Consider the following 18238-nt stretch of genomic DNA (forward strand, 5'->3'; position numbering starts at 1 on the left):
GGTACACACAAGCTTTACAATATTTGTGAACTTATCGTCCACGCCAAACCATAATACCAACACTGCATTACAAAAATATTTTATAAAATATATATTTATAAATAAAATATTTATTAACCTCCAACTCGCTACAGAACAGAACAATCCCTGCTGGTCGCGTTGCCAAATCCACTCGGATTCATTTATTTTGCTTTTTGCTTTTACGCTGCACATCAGCGCACAAACAGTCACTCGCTACTTGTTGTTTTTTGGACGTGGTATCACTTAACCCCTCGTCACTTCTCGCGTTTCTTTTTGTGACAAAATGTAGTTTGGGAGACCAGAGAAGCTCGCCTGCGATTCCAGTTGGTGATAGATGGTGTAGTGTGAAACCCCCTATCGCCGATCAGTCGTGTAGTGTGAAAGCCACACTGACTTGAAAGACTCCCGATTACAAAAGATCCAGTTTGAACTGTACAGCGACCTGATGACTTGAAAAGTCGTGTAGTGTGAACTTGGCAGAAGACGGTGCTGTTTTTTCCAATAATTTGTCATGTTTTAATGTGTTTAGAGATCGAAGTCTGTTAAAATTCATTTTTACCTACTGGAATACCTACTGTCTTATTGGAACCGTCTAGTTGGCCATGTCGGTCTGTCCACTGTCAACCAAATGATTGTTTATGAATCTGAAGCCACGGTTATAAGATGGCAGCCAAAAAGCTTATAAAAGTAAGAAGGGAAATAACACCCTTAAATGAAACAGATTGCCAGAGTGCCACAAAATCAAACACAGTTAAAGCTTTGCCAGAAGCTCTGTGAGGAGACTTAATAGGAGAAGCCTGCATCAGGGATGTTGTTATAAAAGGACACTCTGGCTCACTTTGTCCCTGACACCATGCCAAGGAAAGTTAAAAGAACGATCTGGCCGGTGCAGAGAGGACGGCGAAATGAAAGCAACAAGGAGCACGACTCTTTCCTAATATAGCTACTGTACAGTCTTAATGTGGATAAGTCCAAACAGGGACTGGGCTACACTTCAGGTGGATGGTTCAGTTTAGTATGACTTTATCTCTTTGTTTTATCTCTCTGTTTCTCAAACAGGATCTTTATATGATAAACCACCTGAGGAAAACGACCAAGGATTTCATAGGTAAGTTGCTTTTATTGGTTGTTTTTCTAGTTTTAGCAAAGCATTTGGAGTTAGATGTACATGCTGTAATCATGAGTTAAAAACTATGGTTTGTTGTGTCTTAATTTTTGGGTCATGTGTGTAGTTTATTAGTGTTAAGGAAAAATAAAGCCTACATGCCCTAGTACAATAATATATTAATAAAATAGCATCATTTCTCCTATTCAGCTTTGAATAGTATGGTGGGACTCTATATTTTGCATCTTGCACTTTCAATAAGATGTGTTACACTTTTTTTAGTAAGTATTTATCCATTATTCACAATTTGAACATACTTATATAATATGGTTAAACATATTTAATGTAGTTTTTTGTGGCAAAGTGACATTTTCTGTGTATAAGCTGTTTTAAAAATAATTTGTAATTTTTGTAATTTGTAAAGAGGGCTGTTGTAGCCTAACGGTTAAGGTACTGGACTAGTAAGCAGAAGGTTGCTGGTTCAAACCCCATCACTGCCAGGTTGCCACTGTTGGGCCCTTGAGCAAGTTCCTTAACCCTCAATTGCTTAGACTCTAAGCTGTACTGTTAGTCGCTTTGGAAAAAAGTGTCTGTTAAATGCCGAAAATGTAAATGATAAAAATGTCAGTGATGTGACATCATGTTTGTAATGCCAGATATTAGATTTAGATATTAGATATTTTTGTAAAAATTGAAGAGGAATCTGTGATTTATATTTACCTGATAAAATAGAAAGAAAATAATGTTTCCAATGTTTTCACTGATCAGCTTCATTGTAGTTGTAGCAAGAAGGTCCTGGGTCCTTTCTGTGTGGAGTTTGCATGTTCTCCTTGTGTCTGCGTGGGTTTCCTCTGGGAGCTCCGGTTTCCTCCTACAGTCCAAAAACATGCAAGTGAGGTTAATTGAAGATACAAAATTGTCCATGACTGTGTTTGACGTTAAACTTGTGAACTGATGAATCTTGTGTAACCTGTAACTACCGTTTCTGTCATGAATGTAACAAAGTGTGTTAAACATGAGGTTAAAATCCTAATAAATAAAAATAAACACATTTAGAATGTGGCTGCAACACACTCCAAAAAAGTTGGCATGTGGCATGATTAATGGTTTGGGAACTGAAGACACTAATTGTTGCAGTTTTGCATGCAGTTTTTTGTCCATTCTTGCCTGATAAAAGACTTCAGTTGCAAAACAGTCTGTGATGGTTGTTGTCTGATTTTCCTCTTTATAAATCACCATACATTTTTAATAAGAGACAAATCTGGACTGCAGGCAGGCCAGTCAAGCTCACACATTTTGTGTTTATGAAGCCACACTGCTGTAGCAAGTATAGAATCAGGCCTGGCATCCTCTTGCTAAACTCCCAACAATAGATGTCACCTTGATGGCAGCTTGTGTCTCTCTAAAATCCCAATATACGCCTTCACGTCAACAGTACCTTGTGCACATATGCAAGTGACCCATGTAATGGGCAATGATGCACCCGAATACCATGACAGATGGCTTTTGCCCCTTTAACTAATATCAGTCTGGATGGTCCTGGATGATGGACTCATCTGACCACGGCACATGTTTCCACTGTCCTTGCATCCCTCCATCTGAAATGAGCTTGGGCCCTGAGAACTCAAATGCATTTCTGCAAAGGACTGATGTGTGGCTTTCTCTTTGTATAATAGTGTTTCAGGTTGCATTTCCTCATGCAGCAGTGATTGTGTTAAGTAACAATGGTTTTCTGAAGTACTTACATTTACATTTTCGACATTTAGCAGACACTTTTATCCAAAGTGACTTACAGTACTGTGACAGTATATTATCTAAGCAATTGAGGGTTAAGGGCCTTGCTCAAGGGCCCAACAGTGGCAACATGGCAGTAATGGGGTTTGAACCAGCGACTATTTGATTACTGGTCCAGTACCTTAACCACTAGGCTACAACTGCCCCTTGTGGCTATATTTAGCACATTAGCATGACAGTTTCTCATGCAATGCTGTCTGTGGTTTGAAGCTTGAAGGTCACTCACGTTCAGTAGTGGTTAGTGGCTTTGCCCAACACTGACTGGGATTTCTCTAGATTCCCTGAATCGTTAAACAATATTATGAATAGTAGATGTTAAGTTTGGCACAAAGTAGTGACCCACAACCCATAATTACTCATAACGACTGATCCTTTGGTGGATCCCCCTTTTATATCCAGTCATGATTCCTTTACCTGTTACCAATTCATCTGCTTATTTTGGAAAAGGTTAATGCTGTAACTTAAACTTTTTATAAACTTTTTACTCTTATTTTGCCTCTGTCCCAACTTTTTGAAGCATGTTGCAGGCATCAAATTCTAAATGTGTTTACAATGAAGTTGATCAGGTGAAAACATCAGTTAAATTAAGATTCAGGAAAATTAACCAATCACAGATTCTCCTTTTATTGTGTTTTACAAATTATCCCAATTTTTTATCTTATATTTTATATATCACTGAAAATTTTGTTCTGTGGTTGCACCCCTCTGTAGTGTGTTTGTCAAATTGTGTTTGTTTAATAAAATACCCTTGACTCTAAATTGCCCCTAGGTGTAAGTAGGTGAGTAAATGTTTGAGTGATGTCCTGTGATGGATTAGTGCCCTGTTCAGGGTGTATTTCTGCCTTGTTCTTGGTATTTGTGGGTGGTGTCTGGCCCACTAAGACTCTAATAAGGATAAACTGGGTGTTAAAAATCATTGAATGATTAGTTAGTTTGTTTGTTTCCCTCTGCTTTATTCCTCCCTAAATACCATTTTGCCTGAATAATGATCCATTGTTAAAATATTTGTCTGGTATTTTAGAGAATGTATTCCTTAAAGTCTATTAAATCCATTTTAAATAGTTTTAAATGTTCTACCTTACAGTAAGAGATTGTTTATTAGACTTTTGTAGCATTTCCTCTGATGAACCCGGTTCATGTTAACATTAATTAATCTACTGTTGTTAAATTGAGAACCTTTATTAGCTGTTTTTATCAACTTAATTTGTCAGCAAATTAAGCACATTGTGAGGTTAAATAGGTAAAATTAGCACGTTGTGTTGGTGGACGCTGCTCTAGTAAAATCCAAGAAAGTGTGTAAGAGCCACGTGACATTCATGGCGCTTGGCACAAATGGGCTGGGCAAGAACTGCCTCATATTTTCCATGCAAATGTCCACTATGTTGACCTGCATTCTCCTTGGCCACAGAGTTTGTTTGCATTAGGTCTCTTCATAAGTAGATATGAGGTGTGTGGGTAACAGGGTGGGATTAAAAAGACGATTTAGGATTATATTGTGTTGTGGCTAAACTCTGAGAACAGCATCGCAATATTTTATCATTTAGAACCGGAAAGTCCTCGTCTGGCCTCTGCAGCAGACAGCTTTGCATCCACATTTTCAACTTACACTTGACCATTCAGGTACTGAAGTAATTTGGACTTCTTACTTTGTTTAGAGTTGGGGGAAGTGTTTTAGTACATTGTGCTTTTTTTCGAGAATTTGGCATAATCTACTGTGTCAAAAATGTACAAACAGCCAGATAATGGATGACGTGGTGGTGTGTTAGTGTGTGTTGTGCTGGTATGAGTAGATCAGACACAGCAGTGCTGCTGGAGTTTTTAAATACTGTGTCCACTCACTGTCCACTCTATTAGACACTCCTACCTAGTTGGTCCACCTGGTAGATGTAAAGTCAGAGACGATCGCTCATCTATTGCTGCTGTTTGAGTTGGTCATCTTTGAGACCTTCATCAGTGGTCAGAGGACGCTGCCCATGGGACGCTGTTGGCTGGATATTCTTTTGGTTGGTGGACTATTCTCAGTCCAGCAGTGACAGTGAGGTGTTTAAAAACTCCATCAGCGCTGCTATGTCTGATCCACTCATACCAGCACAACACACACTAACACACCACCACCATGTCAGTGTCACTGCAGTGCTGAGAATGATCCACCACCTAAATAATACCTGCTCTGTGGTGGTCCTGGGAGAGTCCTGACCATTGAAGAACAGCATGAAAGGGGGCTAACAAAGCATGCAGAGAAACAGAGGAACTACAGTCAGTAATTGTAGAACTACAAAGTGCTTCTATATGGTAAATGGAGCTGATAAAATGGACAGTGAGTGTAGAAACAAGGAGGTGGTTTTAATGTTATGGCTGATCGGTGTATACACATCAGCATAGTACCTTTTAAAGTGTGTGTTGGGGGGGGGGGGGGGGGGGTTGCAACTCTACATTCTCGACTCAGCATGTTTTCTAATATTTAAAAAATCTGCAATAAACATATGAGGAAAAACTCAAATCTGTGAAAGTTTTTAGACAGTGAGGTGCGTTTTAATCAGCTGTAGAACAAGACCAGATGCAGGAATCATTATGCGTTATTCCAAGACTGCCTTGACATACATGATCATTACAATTATATGCACATTTCTGACCTCTACCTCTATCATGTTGTGCCTTTTTAGTATCATGGATGTGCTGAACCTGTGGCAAGATGATCCAGAGGAACTGCTGCTGGACCTGGGCTTTGGTGCGGAGGAACCCGACATCACAGTGAGGATCCCATCCCGTTTCATTAACCAGCCTTCACAGGCTCGTGGCATCAACATCCAGGTCTTTTTGGATGCTCAACAGAGCCGGGTAGACATTGAGAATCCAGATGTTAGAAGTAAGCATCATTTGACTTTGTAAGAAATCTGGTTGGCTGACAAGCATGCGTAAGTGTGAGTGGCTGGATGGCATAGTTCTGTTGTATAGTCTAGTGGTAATAACTACTGTATGTACGAGACTGTGGTGTTAATGTGTATGCATGGTTCAAAGTGTTACTGAACATTTGTATTACATCTAGGTGCCGTCAAACTCTTTTATCTATCTTTGCGTTTGCAGCCAGTTTTAGTTGCCGTAAGAACTACATTTTGTTCTTCTAATGATTTAGCTGACATAAAAAATACAAACAATTCTAACAAGTTTTAACCTCTTTAAACCGCCCCTGCCTTTGAACTCCAATTTAAATTCAGCTGCTTTATTGCCATGTTACAACCAATGTCCTTAATTTGAAGTGTTTTTTTCCAATTTATGTTTACTTAATTAATAACACAATAATTAATTAAGTAATGATTTAATAACAAAATAATGCATTTGGTGCAGCTTAATATCTGTTTTTTAAAAACACTTTATCAAACTGAAAAAAAGAAATTAAAGTCTTCACTTACACTGATCAGCCATAACATTAAAACCACCGCCTTGTTCCTACACTCACTGTCCATTTTATCAGCTCCACTTTGTGGTTCTACAATTACTGACTGTGGTCCATCTGTTTGTCTGCATGCTTTGTTATCCCCCTTTCACCCTGTTCTTCAATGATCAGGACCCCCACAGGACCACCACAGAGCAGGTATTATTTAGGTGGTGGATCATTCTCAGCACTGCAGTGACACTGACATGGTGGTGGTGTGTTATTGTGTGTTGTGCTTGTATGAGTGGATGAGACACAGCAGCGCTGCTGGAGTTTTTAAACACCTCACTGCCACTGCTGGACTGAGAATAGTCCACCAACCAAAAATATATCCAGCCAACAGCGCCCCATGGGCAGCGTCCTGAGACCACTGATGAAGGTCTAGAAGATGACCAACTCAAACAGCAGCAATAGATGAGCGATCGTCTCTGACTTTACATCTACAAGGTGGACCAACTAGGTAGGAGTGTCTAATAGAGTGGACGGGGAGTGGACATGGTATTTAAAAACTCCAGCAGCGCTGCTGTGTCTGATCCACTCATACCAGCACAACACACACTAACACACCACCACCATGTCAGTGTCACTGCAGTGCTGAGAATGATCCACCACCTAAATAATACCTGCTCTGTCGTTGTCCTGTGGGGGTCTAAAAAAAGCATGAAGACCAACAGATGGACTACAGTCAGTATTTGACTGTGCTCCTATATGGTAAGTGGAGCTGATAAAATGGACAATGAGTGTAGAAACAAGGAGGTGGTCATAATGTTATGTTTAATCTGTGTATTTTTGGAATGATTACAATGTGCTGAAGGGCTGATAACTGGTACCTGTTTGAATTGCTTCTTTAATTTGCTGTAAAGTCTGATACAACAAACCTTCTTATTTAATTTATTGAAACATAATAATAATTGATTGTTTTCCACATTAGCTCGCTTTAGGCAGATAGAGGTGTTACAGCAGGTCTCTACAGCCTTCAGTTCTCTCGTTGGAGGCACTGCAACACCTGAAAAGAAACCTGTGGAACAACCAATCACAGAAGAAACCAGGGAGAGGAGGAGACGGGTTGGCATGCTTTTTCGAAAAGCCTTTAAAAAGTCCTCTAGCCAAAGGGCCAAATCCCGAGACCAGCCGTCGCTCTCTCCTCTATTGGAAGACCAGTCTTTAGACTCAGAGCCTCCTGGAGAGTCTCCTCTCGACAAACGAATTCCACCAAAGCGTGTCGGCCTTAGTCCTCTGATTGAGGAGCAAGGTCCAGTCTCAGAAGCAGCTGAGACCACTAAGAACAAGCCTGTTCCTCAAGACAACAACCTGAAGGGAGGCAAAGAGCCCAAGAATGGCACGACCAATGGCACCACCACACAAAGAAATCCAGGAGTCCCAGCAGAGTCTTTTGAGCTGGAAGAGGTATTTTTTATTATTTTTATCACTAGCTGATTTATTATATTTATTTAATTTTTTATCAGTAGCTCTTTTTATCACGCACTTTTTATGACATGTAAATGAGTATGCACAGCACACACTAAGTTAAGGAAGGCTTCTTCTTACAAGGCAGCTGCTCACCTGACTGTATAGACCAGCAGTCCCCAACCTTTTTTGCACCACGAACCAGTTTCATGTAAGATATAATTTCACTGGGGGTGGCAGGATTTAAAATAAAATTATACGACGAGCAATAAAGAACACAAAGTGCATAAAAGTACTATACACCAAGGATGGAAAATCAGTGGGAACCCTGAGCTTTGAGACGCTCCCACCTTTTAGTAACTAGACATGGCCAGTGATAGCTCAGTGGTTAAGGTACTGGACTAGAAAACAGAAGGTTGCCGGTTCAAGCCCCGCCACCACCAAGTTGCCACTGTTGGGTCCCTGAGCAAGACCCTTAACCCTCAATTGCTCATCGTGTTCTGCTCATTGTGTAAGTCGCTTTGGATAAAAGCGTCTGCTAAATGCTGAAAATGTAAATGTAGTATTTTAGCTTGCTTGTGGGCTTAATTTTTTGGTATCACGTGACTGAAACAGGTACGTGTCAAATGCGTCAAGAAGAACAGATGGATGTTATTAAAAGAGAACCAACATGGCCCGGTGGTTAGGGACCACTGGTATAGAGAATCACTATATATATGATTAATTTTTAGTAGTTTTTGGAACACACCTTACTTACCTTAATCCAGACAATTTTTCTCCCAGTATAAGATGACCATTTGGGTTTTCTTTCTTATCTTTGCAAGCAAAGACTGTTTCATGCAGTTTTAACAATAAACATTTTGTAAAAATAGAAAATAGACATTGTCTCAAAGCTACTTTACAGAATCCAGGACCGGCAGACCATGTACATTTAATGGGTGCAGTCAAACTGGCCCTGGTTAAATGGGCATAGAGAAGGCACCAGTTATAGTCAGTCATAATCAATAACAAGGAATCAAAATGAAACTAGACAAGCTAAGTGATATTTAGAACTTTCTATACCACCAAATTTAATAATCTAAAATTACGGACCAAGCTTATTTAAAATAAGTAAATAAATAAAATAAAAAAATTTAAACTCACAATAGCAAAGAAGTACCTGTTTTTTTTTTATAATTTAGCAACAGGAAAGGAAAAAATGGTAGAAATTGTAATTTAGAGACTTCAGTGTAATGACATATGTACATGTTTCCTATAAGTGTATTTAGTCTTTAACTGGATAATGCTCAGATTTTCTTCATGTTTGTTTTGTTTCCAGATCCAAAGCTTTGATGAGGGCAGCATTGGTGGAAGTTATGCTGGCAACCCTGATCATTCAGGTTTGTGCACTTTAAATGTCCGTATGGCTTATATGAGTTTAGATCATGAATTGGTTTGTTTGAGTAAATTAGACTATACTTAGACTATACACACTGATGAGCCAAAACATCCTAAGGACCACCTGCCTAATATGTTGTCTGACCTGCCGAGACATGGACTCCACAAGAAATCTGAAGAAGTCCTGTAGTGTCTGGTACTACAGCATCACCAGCAGGTCCAACAGATTCTGTCCTACAGTGCATCCTGGTGAACAATGCACATCTGCCTGACTGTCCAGGCAACCTTTTTCCATTGCTGTGTTCTCCAGTTCCAGTACTCGCATGCCCATTGTAGGTGGTTTTGAAAGTAGACAGGACAGACAGCATGGACTTTTTGACCAGCCTGCAGTCGCGCCATGAATGCTTGATGCACTGTGTGTTGTGACATTTACTCAGCCCTAAGGACTATGGTCCACACCAGACCCCATAATCTTCAAGTTCTCTGGCATTAATGAGTCTTGGCCACCCAGCAACCTGTAGGCAGTTCTTGCATGGTCCTGTCTCAAACCTCTGTCAGAGGGTACTTACCATGGCTGCCTGTGAGCACTTCCTGATGTTTTAAAGACACTTCAAGCAAGTTGTCTGTCCGTAACAACTTGACCCTTGTAAAACTTACTCTTCATCGGATCATATTTATTGCATTTAACACATGCGTAGTTGATATAAAACAGGCATTGCAGTGCACATTTTGGGGTCCTATTTTTGTCTTAACATTTTGAGTCAACATAAGTTGATATATGAAATATCCAAGTATTTTTGCAATTGTCACTGTGTCTTTGAGTGTTACTTCTTCAAAAGCAAGAGTTTGCACAGAGTTTTATTACAATCTGTGAATAAAGTTTAAAAGTGATACTGTGTTGATAACACACAAATCTTGCACGGATGTGTTTGAATGCTCATGTGGACAATAGATAAGGTTTGTTCAAAGTGTCTACTGTTCATCTGAGTCAAGGTGAAGTAAAGCCCGCTTTGTTACTGTCCAGAAGCGTTAATGGTATGTGTTTATTTAGGCTTCGCGTCGTAAGGTTGTTTTGAACGAGGTGGCATTATGCTCCATTAAACAATGGAAACTGTGATCAGCTGCAGGCAGCTTATGTTGTGTGTTTGTATGCAGGTCACGATCGCGCATGCCTCTCACGGGTTAGCTCATGTCTGGTGAGGACGACCAGCTGCCAGTCAGACAGTAGTGGATTTCTGGAGGAGCCATTTGTCCCTCCCATCCCCACCCCTGGACCAGAGCTCATGAAGGTAAGACTCATAAATAACCACAAGTGTTCAAAGTACAGGTACAGTCAATAACTTAATAGCTAGAGATATATCAAACTGTAATAATGAAGATTAAACCTGCTTAAAATGTCAGTGCTCTATTAGAAATTTTAAGGTATCCATAAATGAGACACAGTATCTGTAAATGGTTGAGTTAAACAAATGTAAAACAATAGTAACACTAATCTTCAATAATTTATGAAGATGTTTTATAAAAAATATTTTACAAAATGTTTTTAATTAAATTTATTAGCTGCTTTAACTCAAAATGTCCCCTATACTTACATTATTAGTGTGTTTCCTGATGTGTTCCCAAGTGGCAAAACAGAAACTTATTTGCTTTACCATAAAAAATTGCCAACTTTTCATCATTGATGCTATAGACAGCCATAATCTGGAGTGCAAGAGCCACTGGGTGTAAGTGTAAAACTGGGGACTCACAGAAATCTGGGCCCCAACAAGTTAAGACTCTGCTTTTAGTTCCATACTTTCCAAATAAATGTATTTCTATAAGATCCCCTATTGAATCAGAATTCCTGAAAAATCATTTTCCCTTTATGGGAAAGTCCCTAAGGATAGCATTACCACTGGGACAGTGGTAGCTTAGTCGGTAGGGCTTTGGGCTATCAATTGAAAGATTGTCAGTTCAAATCCAGGGTCTGCTATGAAGCCACTGTTGGGCCCTTGAAAAAGCCTTTTACCATGTTTGCTTCAGGGGCTCTGTACAATGGCTGACCCTGTGCTCTAACCCCAGATTCCAAACAAGCTGGGATATGCAAAGAAAGAATTTCATTGTACTGTACACACATATATGTATATATAATAATAATAATACATTTTATTTATGGGCGCCTTTCAAAACACTCAAGGACACCTTACAATTCAAAACATCAGTACATAATTAATTACACACATTAAGGGTAAGCAAGTTTAAAGAAGTATGTTTTAAGGCATGTTTTGAAACTAGGGAAATAATCAATGTCAGGAAAGAGAGAGTTCCAGAGATGTGGAGCAGAGTAGCTAAAAGCTCTAGCCCCCATAGTAGACAGACGGACCAAAGGAGTAGATAATTGGAGGGTAGAAGAAGATCTGAGTGTACGGCAAGGAGTGTAACCATGAAGATCAGAGAGATATGATACATGTCTATGGAAGGGGGGCAGTTAGTCCTCCTTTCACCGAACTACGTGACATGTTAAGTCACTTTGCATAAGTCGCAGTCCTCAGAGGAAGCACATGTTAGCCATCAATATTTTTAGGTTAGTAGATAGTAAGTGGAAATTGATCATAAAAATGATCATTGGAAGAATTAGTCTCAAAAAAAGTCAAAACTGTCTGTTGTAATTAGGGATGTACACTCTACCCACGATGCAATACGATTCATGATACTGGGTTCACAATATGATTTTTTTCCCGATTTTTTTAAACAAAATGAAATTGAAAACAAATTATGACAAAGATTCCTTTTATTATTTCTCTTAAAAATAAAAGAAATACTGTATTTGTGCTTATCTTTTATTTATCTAAATAATGAATGCCCTTTTATTTCTGAGGTAGGTACAAACTATACCAAATAATGCTTATTGTGTAAAAAAAACTGAAATGAAATTTTAAAACAAATCCCACATTATATTAATAAATGAATAATGAACGAATAATACAAATAAAAAAAGTATCCTCACATCAATAAATTTGGCTGGAAAATTCAGAACCTGGCAACCCTGTAGTGACGTCAACCAGGCAAGGTGAATAGCGCCAGTGCCCTCTGCTGTTTAAAGTGAATATCGATTCATCTTAAATGAATAACCGATTCGAATTGTGGCACAGGTGCACCTATTTTTAACTGTCTTGTGGTGGTGGTGCATCGTTACATCCTTAGTTGTAATTGTACATACATCATACACAATACATGTGCAGGGATTTTAAAAAAAAGGTCTGTGTGTGCTGCAGGTTCTGAGTGCTATGTCTGGAGACAGTACAGACGGCCAGCAGAAAAGTATTGACCAACAAGATTCCGAGCTCCCCTATCAGGATTCTCCGCAGATCTTACCATCAGACACTGGTACAAAGAGGCCAGCGGACACCACGCCGGTAATGAGACATGGAGACACGGCAAAGAATCATGTACAGGACATGTACATGAACAGTGTAAGAGAAAGCAGAACATTACAGAAGGACCTGCCAGGTCCTCCTACATCATATGTGAAAACAAGTACCACAGCACAGAAGGATTTGCCAGGTTTACGTGGGTATTTGGGAGAAAATTCCACGTTACAGAAGGGCGTGTCGGGTCTATCAAACTCTGATGACTATGTGGGTGCAGGTACCATGTTACAAAAGAACTTACCAGGTCTACCAGGCCAAGGTGGAGAAAGTACCTCACAGGGTCTTCGGGACTATGTCAGAGGAAGCACCATAGTACAGAATGGCTCACAAGGCCAACGTGGTAGCTATGTGGTCGGAAATGCCACTTTACAGGACAACTCACAAGGTCTACGTGACTATTTGAGAACAAGTACCATATTACAGAAGGATTTGCCAGGTCTATCTGACACTGCAGGAGGAAGTACCACCCTAGAGAAGGACTTACCAGGTCTCCGTGGTTATATGGGAGAAACTAGAACATTAAAGGACACACCGAATCCACCTTATAATGTGGTTCTGGGAAATAATACTCAGATGGAGTCCACCAGCCCAGAAGCAGAACGTCGAGAAAACAAAGCATCTCCGTATACAGAAGCCACAGTGACTTATTATTCAGGACGTTCGGTTTCAGTGCAGATGCGCTCCAACTCCCAGAGTTCTATGAGAGGAAGCATGAGCCACAGCTCGTCATTTGGAAACAGCCCCGTCAGTCCCGGTGAGCTCAGAAGAGACTCGTTCTTGCGTATGGAACAGCTGGACAACAATTTCGATACCGGTCTGGATCCTACACGTAAAGCAGTCATGCCTGCAAAATCTGACTACAGGTCTCAGGACAGTTTCAGTGGGGTCCAAAGATTTGGGCAGCGCTTGACATCACTTGAAACAGGCCGGTCGTATGAGGAGGACACGCGATGGGAGTCGGCGCTCTGGTCTGGAGCTCGGTCAGGGGCTCGGTGTTGCGACTCCTGTCATCACAAACAACAAAGCTTCGGGTCGAGACAATCGAGTACAGCGTCCAGCTTCTCAGTAAGTCTCATCACAGCTTACAGATTGGTTATGTAGGTGTTTATCAGTATTTTTGGAATTCCTGAATAAACAGTTTCAGCATATTAATTAGGTAATGGTCTGACATTTGACTGCCGTTTAAAAATACAAATATCCTTCATACATGTGTTTTGAGTTACTGGTTTATGGCATCATTTAACATTTACTAACCCTCAGGTGACTGATTACTAGCTGACATTCTAATGTAAAACCTAATGATACAATTTGATATCATTTTAAAGTCATTATTTATGTAACTTCAAGCTTTTGGTATTAGAGATAGCAAAACAGCTATCCCCCTGATGCTTCCTCCACCATGTTTTACAGAGTGCATGAGTTTTTTTTTTTCAAGGATTTGAGCATTTCTGCCAAAATGTTCCTATATTCTTTTAACCTGCAAAATTATTCAGATAACATGTGGATGGTCTTTTGCAAAATGAAAATATGCACTATTTGTCTTATTTATTTCCTGTTACACCCAAGTCCCGGCACGGTGGCTAAGTGGGTTCTCCCCGTGTTTGCGTGGGTTTACTCCGGGTGCTCCGGTTTCCTACCACAGTCCAAAGACATGCAAGTGAGGTGAAATGGAGACACTAAATTGTCCATGACTGTGTTCGATATAAACTTGTGAACTGATGAATCTTGTATAATGAGTAACTACCGTTCCTGTCATGAATGTAACCAAAGTGTAAAACATGACATTAAAATCCTAATAAACAAACAAACACCCAAGTCCCCAAGACCTTGCTCTGTAGCACAATACCCGCTACATACCACATTGTTAAATCTATCTATCTGTCTGTCTGCCTATCTGTTCTTCTGTCTGTTTGTCTGTCAGGATAAGCTGTTATTACATAAAGAACATGTTTTATAGTGGGCCCCGCTTTACTAAGTCAAATACCTATTAGATCCTATAATTTTGTGTATTTTTGTTCAAAGGCATAAAGGCACTAAATCAAGGACGGATTAAGGATAGTCTGGGCCCCTGGGGCTCTCATAACCAGGACCCTCTAAAAATATGCCCCCCTCTTTCCTAGGACCCCTAATAGCCAGAAGTCGAAGTCAGAGCAGTGCCACAACGCCTCATCCATTTTCATAAGGGGCCCAAAAGCATGGCTAGGGCCCAAAAGCATGGCTAGGGCCCCCAAAAGCATGGCTAGGGCCCAAAAGCATGGCTAGGGGCCCCAAAAGCATGGCTAGGGCCCCCAAGAGGCCCTGGGGTCAAAGTCCCTAATAGTCAGAGGATCCTTAAAATGGAGGGCCCTCGGAAATAAAAATATATTGTATCATAAATGTTGATAGGCATCGCAAAATGTTTTGGGCCAGGGCCCCCCCGGGGCCCCCTGACCTCAAGGGCCCCTGGGCGCTGGCCCCACTGGCCCAGTCAGTAATCCAGCCATGCACTAAATTTAAACTCTAAACTTTTATGAAATATCTTTTTAATATTAAATAACAGCAAAAATTAAATGACCAAGCTTTGTGCCATAAACATATTACACATAAAATGACTTATGACTCACATAAAAAGCGACTGTATGCACCAAAACGGCTCCGTCAGTAATTGTTATTTATATATTTTTTACATTTACATTTACATTTTCAGCATTTAGCAGATGCTTTTATCCAAAGCGACTTACACAATGAGCAGAACATGATGAGCAATTGAGGGTTAAGGGCCTTGCTCAGGGACCCAACAGTGGAAACTTGGTGGTGGCGGGGCTTGAACCGGCAACCTTGTGTTTACTAGTCCAGTACCTTAACCACTGAGCTATCACTGGCCCTATATTTTAAAGTTTCTTTATAGTAAAAAATTTATAAACTTTTTTTAGCTCGTGGTTTTACTAAATGATGTCACCTTTACCTTTTTGTTACTTTACATGTTTAGCGTGTCTTACAAAAGGTGCACTTTCACCCATTACTCCTGCAGGTTTACTGCTCTGTTCATGGCAACCTAAAGAACCTCCTACTGTTCTGATTAAGAGTGAAAACACTGAGCATTTTAACCATTTACTTTTAGAATTCACTCAGATGCACTTTTTAACCATTTGCAGATCACAGCCTTTTATTTATTTTATATTAATATATTGTAGTAATATTTATGGGCGGCATGGTGGCTAAGTGGGTAGCACTGTCTGGGTTCGATCCCCAGGTGGGGCGGTCCGGGTCCTTTCTGTGCAGAGTTTGCATGTTCTCCCCGTGTCTGCGTGGGTTTCCTCCGGGTGCTCCGGTTTCCTCCCACAGTCCAGAAACATGCAGCCAGGCTAATTGGAGACACTGAATTGTCCTATAGGTACCAGCCACTAGGGTGCATAAACCAGAGCATTGTAGTGCCGGTCCCAAGCCCGGATAAATAGGGAGGGTTGTGTCAGGAAGGGCATCTGGTGTAAAAACTGTGCCAAATCAATAATGCGTATCACGATCCGCCGGCGACCCCTAACGGGAGCAGCTGAGGAAATAGATAGATATTATAGTAATATTTATATTAGTTTTTTTCACTTATTATGGCATAATTATGCCAGATTATTAGTAATTGTCATATAAATCCAAGGATTAGTTTACATGATTGCATGTTCTCCCAGTGTCTGTCTATGTGGGTTTTCTCCAGGAGCTCCGGTTTCCTCCCACAGTACAAAGACATGTTAGGTGAATTGAAGATAAGGTTGCCACTGTTGGGCCCTTGAGCAAGGCCCTTAACCCTCAATTGCATATTTACTTTGGATAAAAGCGTCTGCTAGATGCAGAAAATGTAAATGCAAAATTTGTCATGGCAGTATTTATAATTGAACTGATGAATCATGTGTAACCTGTAACTACCTGTTCTGTCATTAATGTAACAAAAAGTGAGAAAACATAATCGTAATATCCTAATAAATAAATAAAATAAACTATTACAGCTGATGAGAAAATACCTTAAAACCAAAAATATAAAACCGACATAAAAGACTTGAGATGGATTAACACACACTGAACACATACCTAAAAAAGCAATAAGCCACGAGAGACCGTGCGTTACTGCGATTTTATCACGGGGAAGGATGCTTTGGCCTAAAACGTCTTTCCCCGTGCTAAAATCATAACAGTAACGCACGGTCTCGAGTGGCTTACTGCTTTTATAAAACGGCGGTCAACATAAAATATAATACATATAACAATGTTCAATTTTTAAATGTTTTTATTTACAAAAACACTTACAAAAAGCATTCTTCAGCAAAATCAGGTGGTCCGTTAACAGTGTTGCTAGGCAACATGAGGGCAAACATAACATTCGCAATAAACATTCCTCCACAAACACTATTACACTATTTCTTGGACGAAACACCCACTTAATGACTAGGATTACTGTTTATATTAATCTGGACATTTCCATGTATAGTACATGACTTAAAATAGTGCTCAACCAAGTTTGTACTCTTTCTTTTCAGTGGCGTATTAAAGCAATAAGCCACGAGAGACCGTGCGTTACTGTGATTTTAGCACGGGAATGATGTTTTTGGCTTACTGCTTTTATAAAACGGCGGTCAACATAAAATACAATAAATACAACAATGTTTAATTCATAAATGTATTTATTGTGTATAAACTTACAATAAAGCATTCTTCCGCGACGCCAGGTAGTTCGATTAACAGTGTTGCTAGGCAACATGAGGGCGAAAATAACATTAACTTTTTCTATTCAGTGGCGTATTAATATGGAATGATGTGAGGTTGTCATAGGTGTGAGTTTATCGGGGATTTTACAACGGCTTCGAACGCGGCTCAGCCAATCAGATTTTAGGACCGGAACTATCTGTTTTATAACTGTACATTCACAGTGTGTTCTAACAGTGTGTGTGTATGTTCCACTGTTTTCTTATTACTAACATCAGGTTTTCAGCAGAATGTTTCTTTTTAAGTAGAATTATGTTAGAGGGACATATGGCATTAGAATTAAGCAACTGTTTGTTTGTTTATTAGGATTTTAACGTCACGTTTTACACTTTGGTTACATTCATGACAGAAACGGTAGTTACTCATTACACAAGATTCATCAGTTCACAAGGTTACATCGAACACAGTCACGGACAATTTTGTATCTCCAGTTCACCTCACTTGCATGTCTTTGGACTGTGGGAGGAAACCGGAGCACCCGGAGGAAACCCACGCGGACACGGGGAGACCGCCCCACCTGGGGATCGAACCCAGCACCTTCTTGCTGTGACGCAAAAGTGCTACCCACTCAGCCACCGTGCCGCCCAGTTAAGCAACTATGTCAAGTCAAAACGTCCTTCTAAGGAACTCATGGCTACAGGGTTCAGTGCATGGCCCTCTAAAAAGAGTTAAATCTATTCAATCCACAATCAGGCAGATCAAAAGTGAGCACACTAGTGGAACAACAATACATAAAACTTCACCATCTACACAAAACAAACACAAAACAGCTTCTAAAAGGAAACTATGGTCATAAGAAGGCTAGGTAGTAGTGGTACTTGTCTTAAAGGACAAGTATAAGTCTCTGCTATGCAAATGATTTTCTTCAGCAATAAAAATAAAGCATTAAAAACAAGCATTGTGTTCACTGTTTTTTTTCTAAAGAGTATGCTGATTAAAAGGTTTAAGAGCTAGTTTCAT

The 18238-nt window shown here is 40.0% G+C and overlaps 1 protein-coding gene across 1 annotated transcript in view; it reads left to right on the top strand.

The window, feature by feature from the left end:
- itprid1 (ITPR interacting domain containing 1) overlaps nt 1-18238 on the top strand; it is a 40127-nt gene that overhangs the window by 17712 nt on the left and 4177 nt on the right. The window contains exons 3-7 of the mRNA XM_062992319.1: nt 5584-5786; nt 7285-7760; nt 9079-9139; nt 10293-10426; nt 12392-13612. Of these exons, the coding sequence (XP_062848389.1) occupies nt 5584-5786; nt 7285-7760; nt 9079-9139; nt 10293-10426; nt 12392-13612 (2095 nt within the window). The remainder of the gene's footprint in view (nt 1-5583; nt 5787-7284; nt 7761-9078; nt 9140-10292; nt 10427-12391; nt 13613-18238) is intronic.

The sequence above is a fragment of the Trichomycterus rosablanca genome, chromosome 3 (genome assembly GCF_030014385.1).
Source record: "Trichomycterus rosablanca isolate fTriRos1 chromosome 3, fTriRos1.hap1, whole genome shotgun sequence".
Lineage (NCBI taxonomy): Eukaryota > Metazoa > Chordata > Actinopteri > Siluriformes > Trichomycteridae > Trichomycterus > Trichomycterus rosablanca.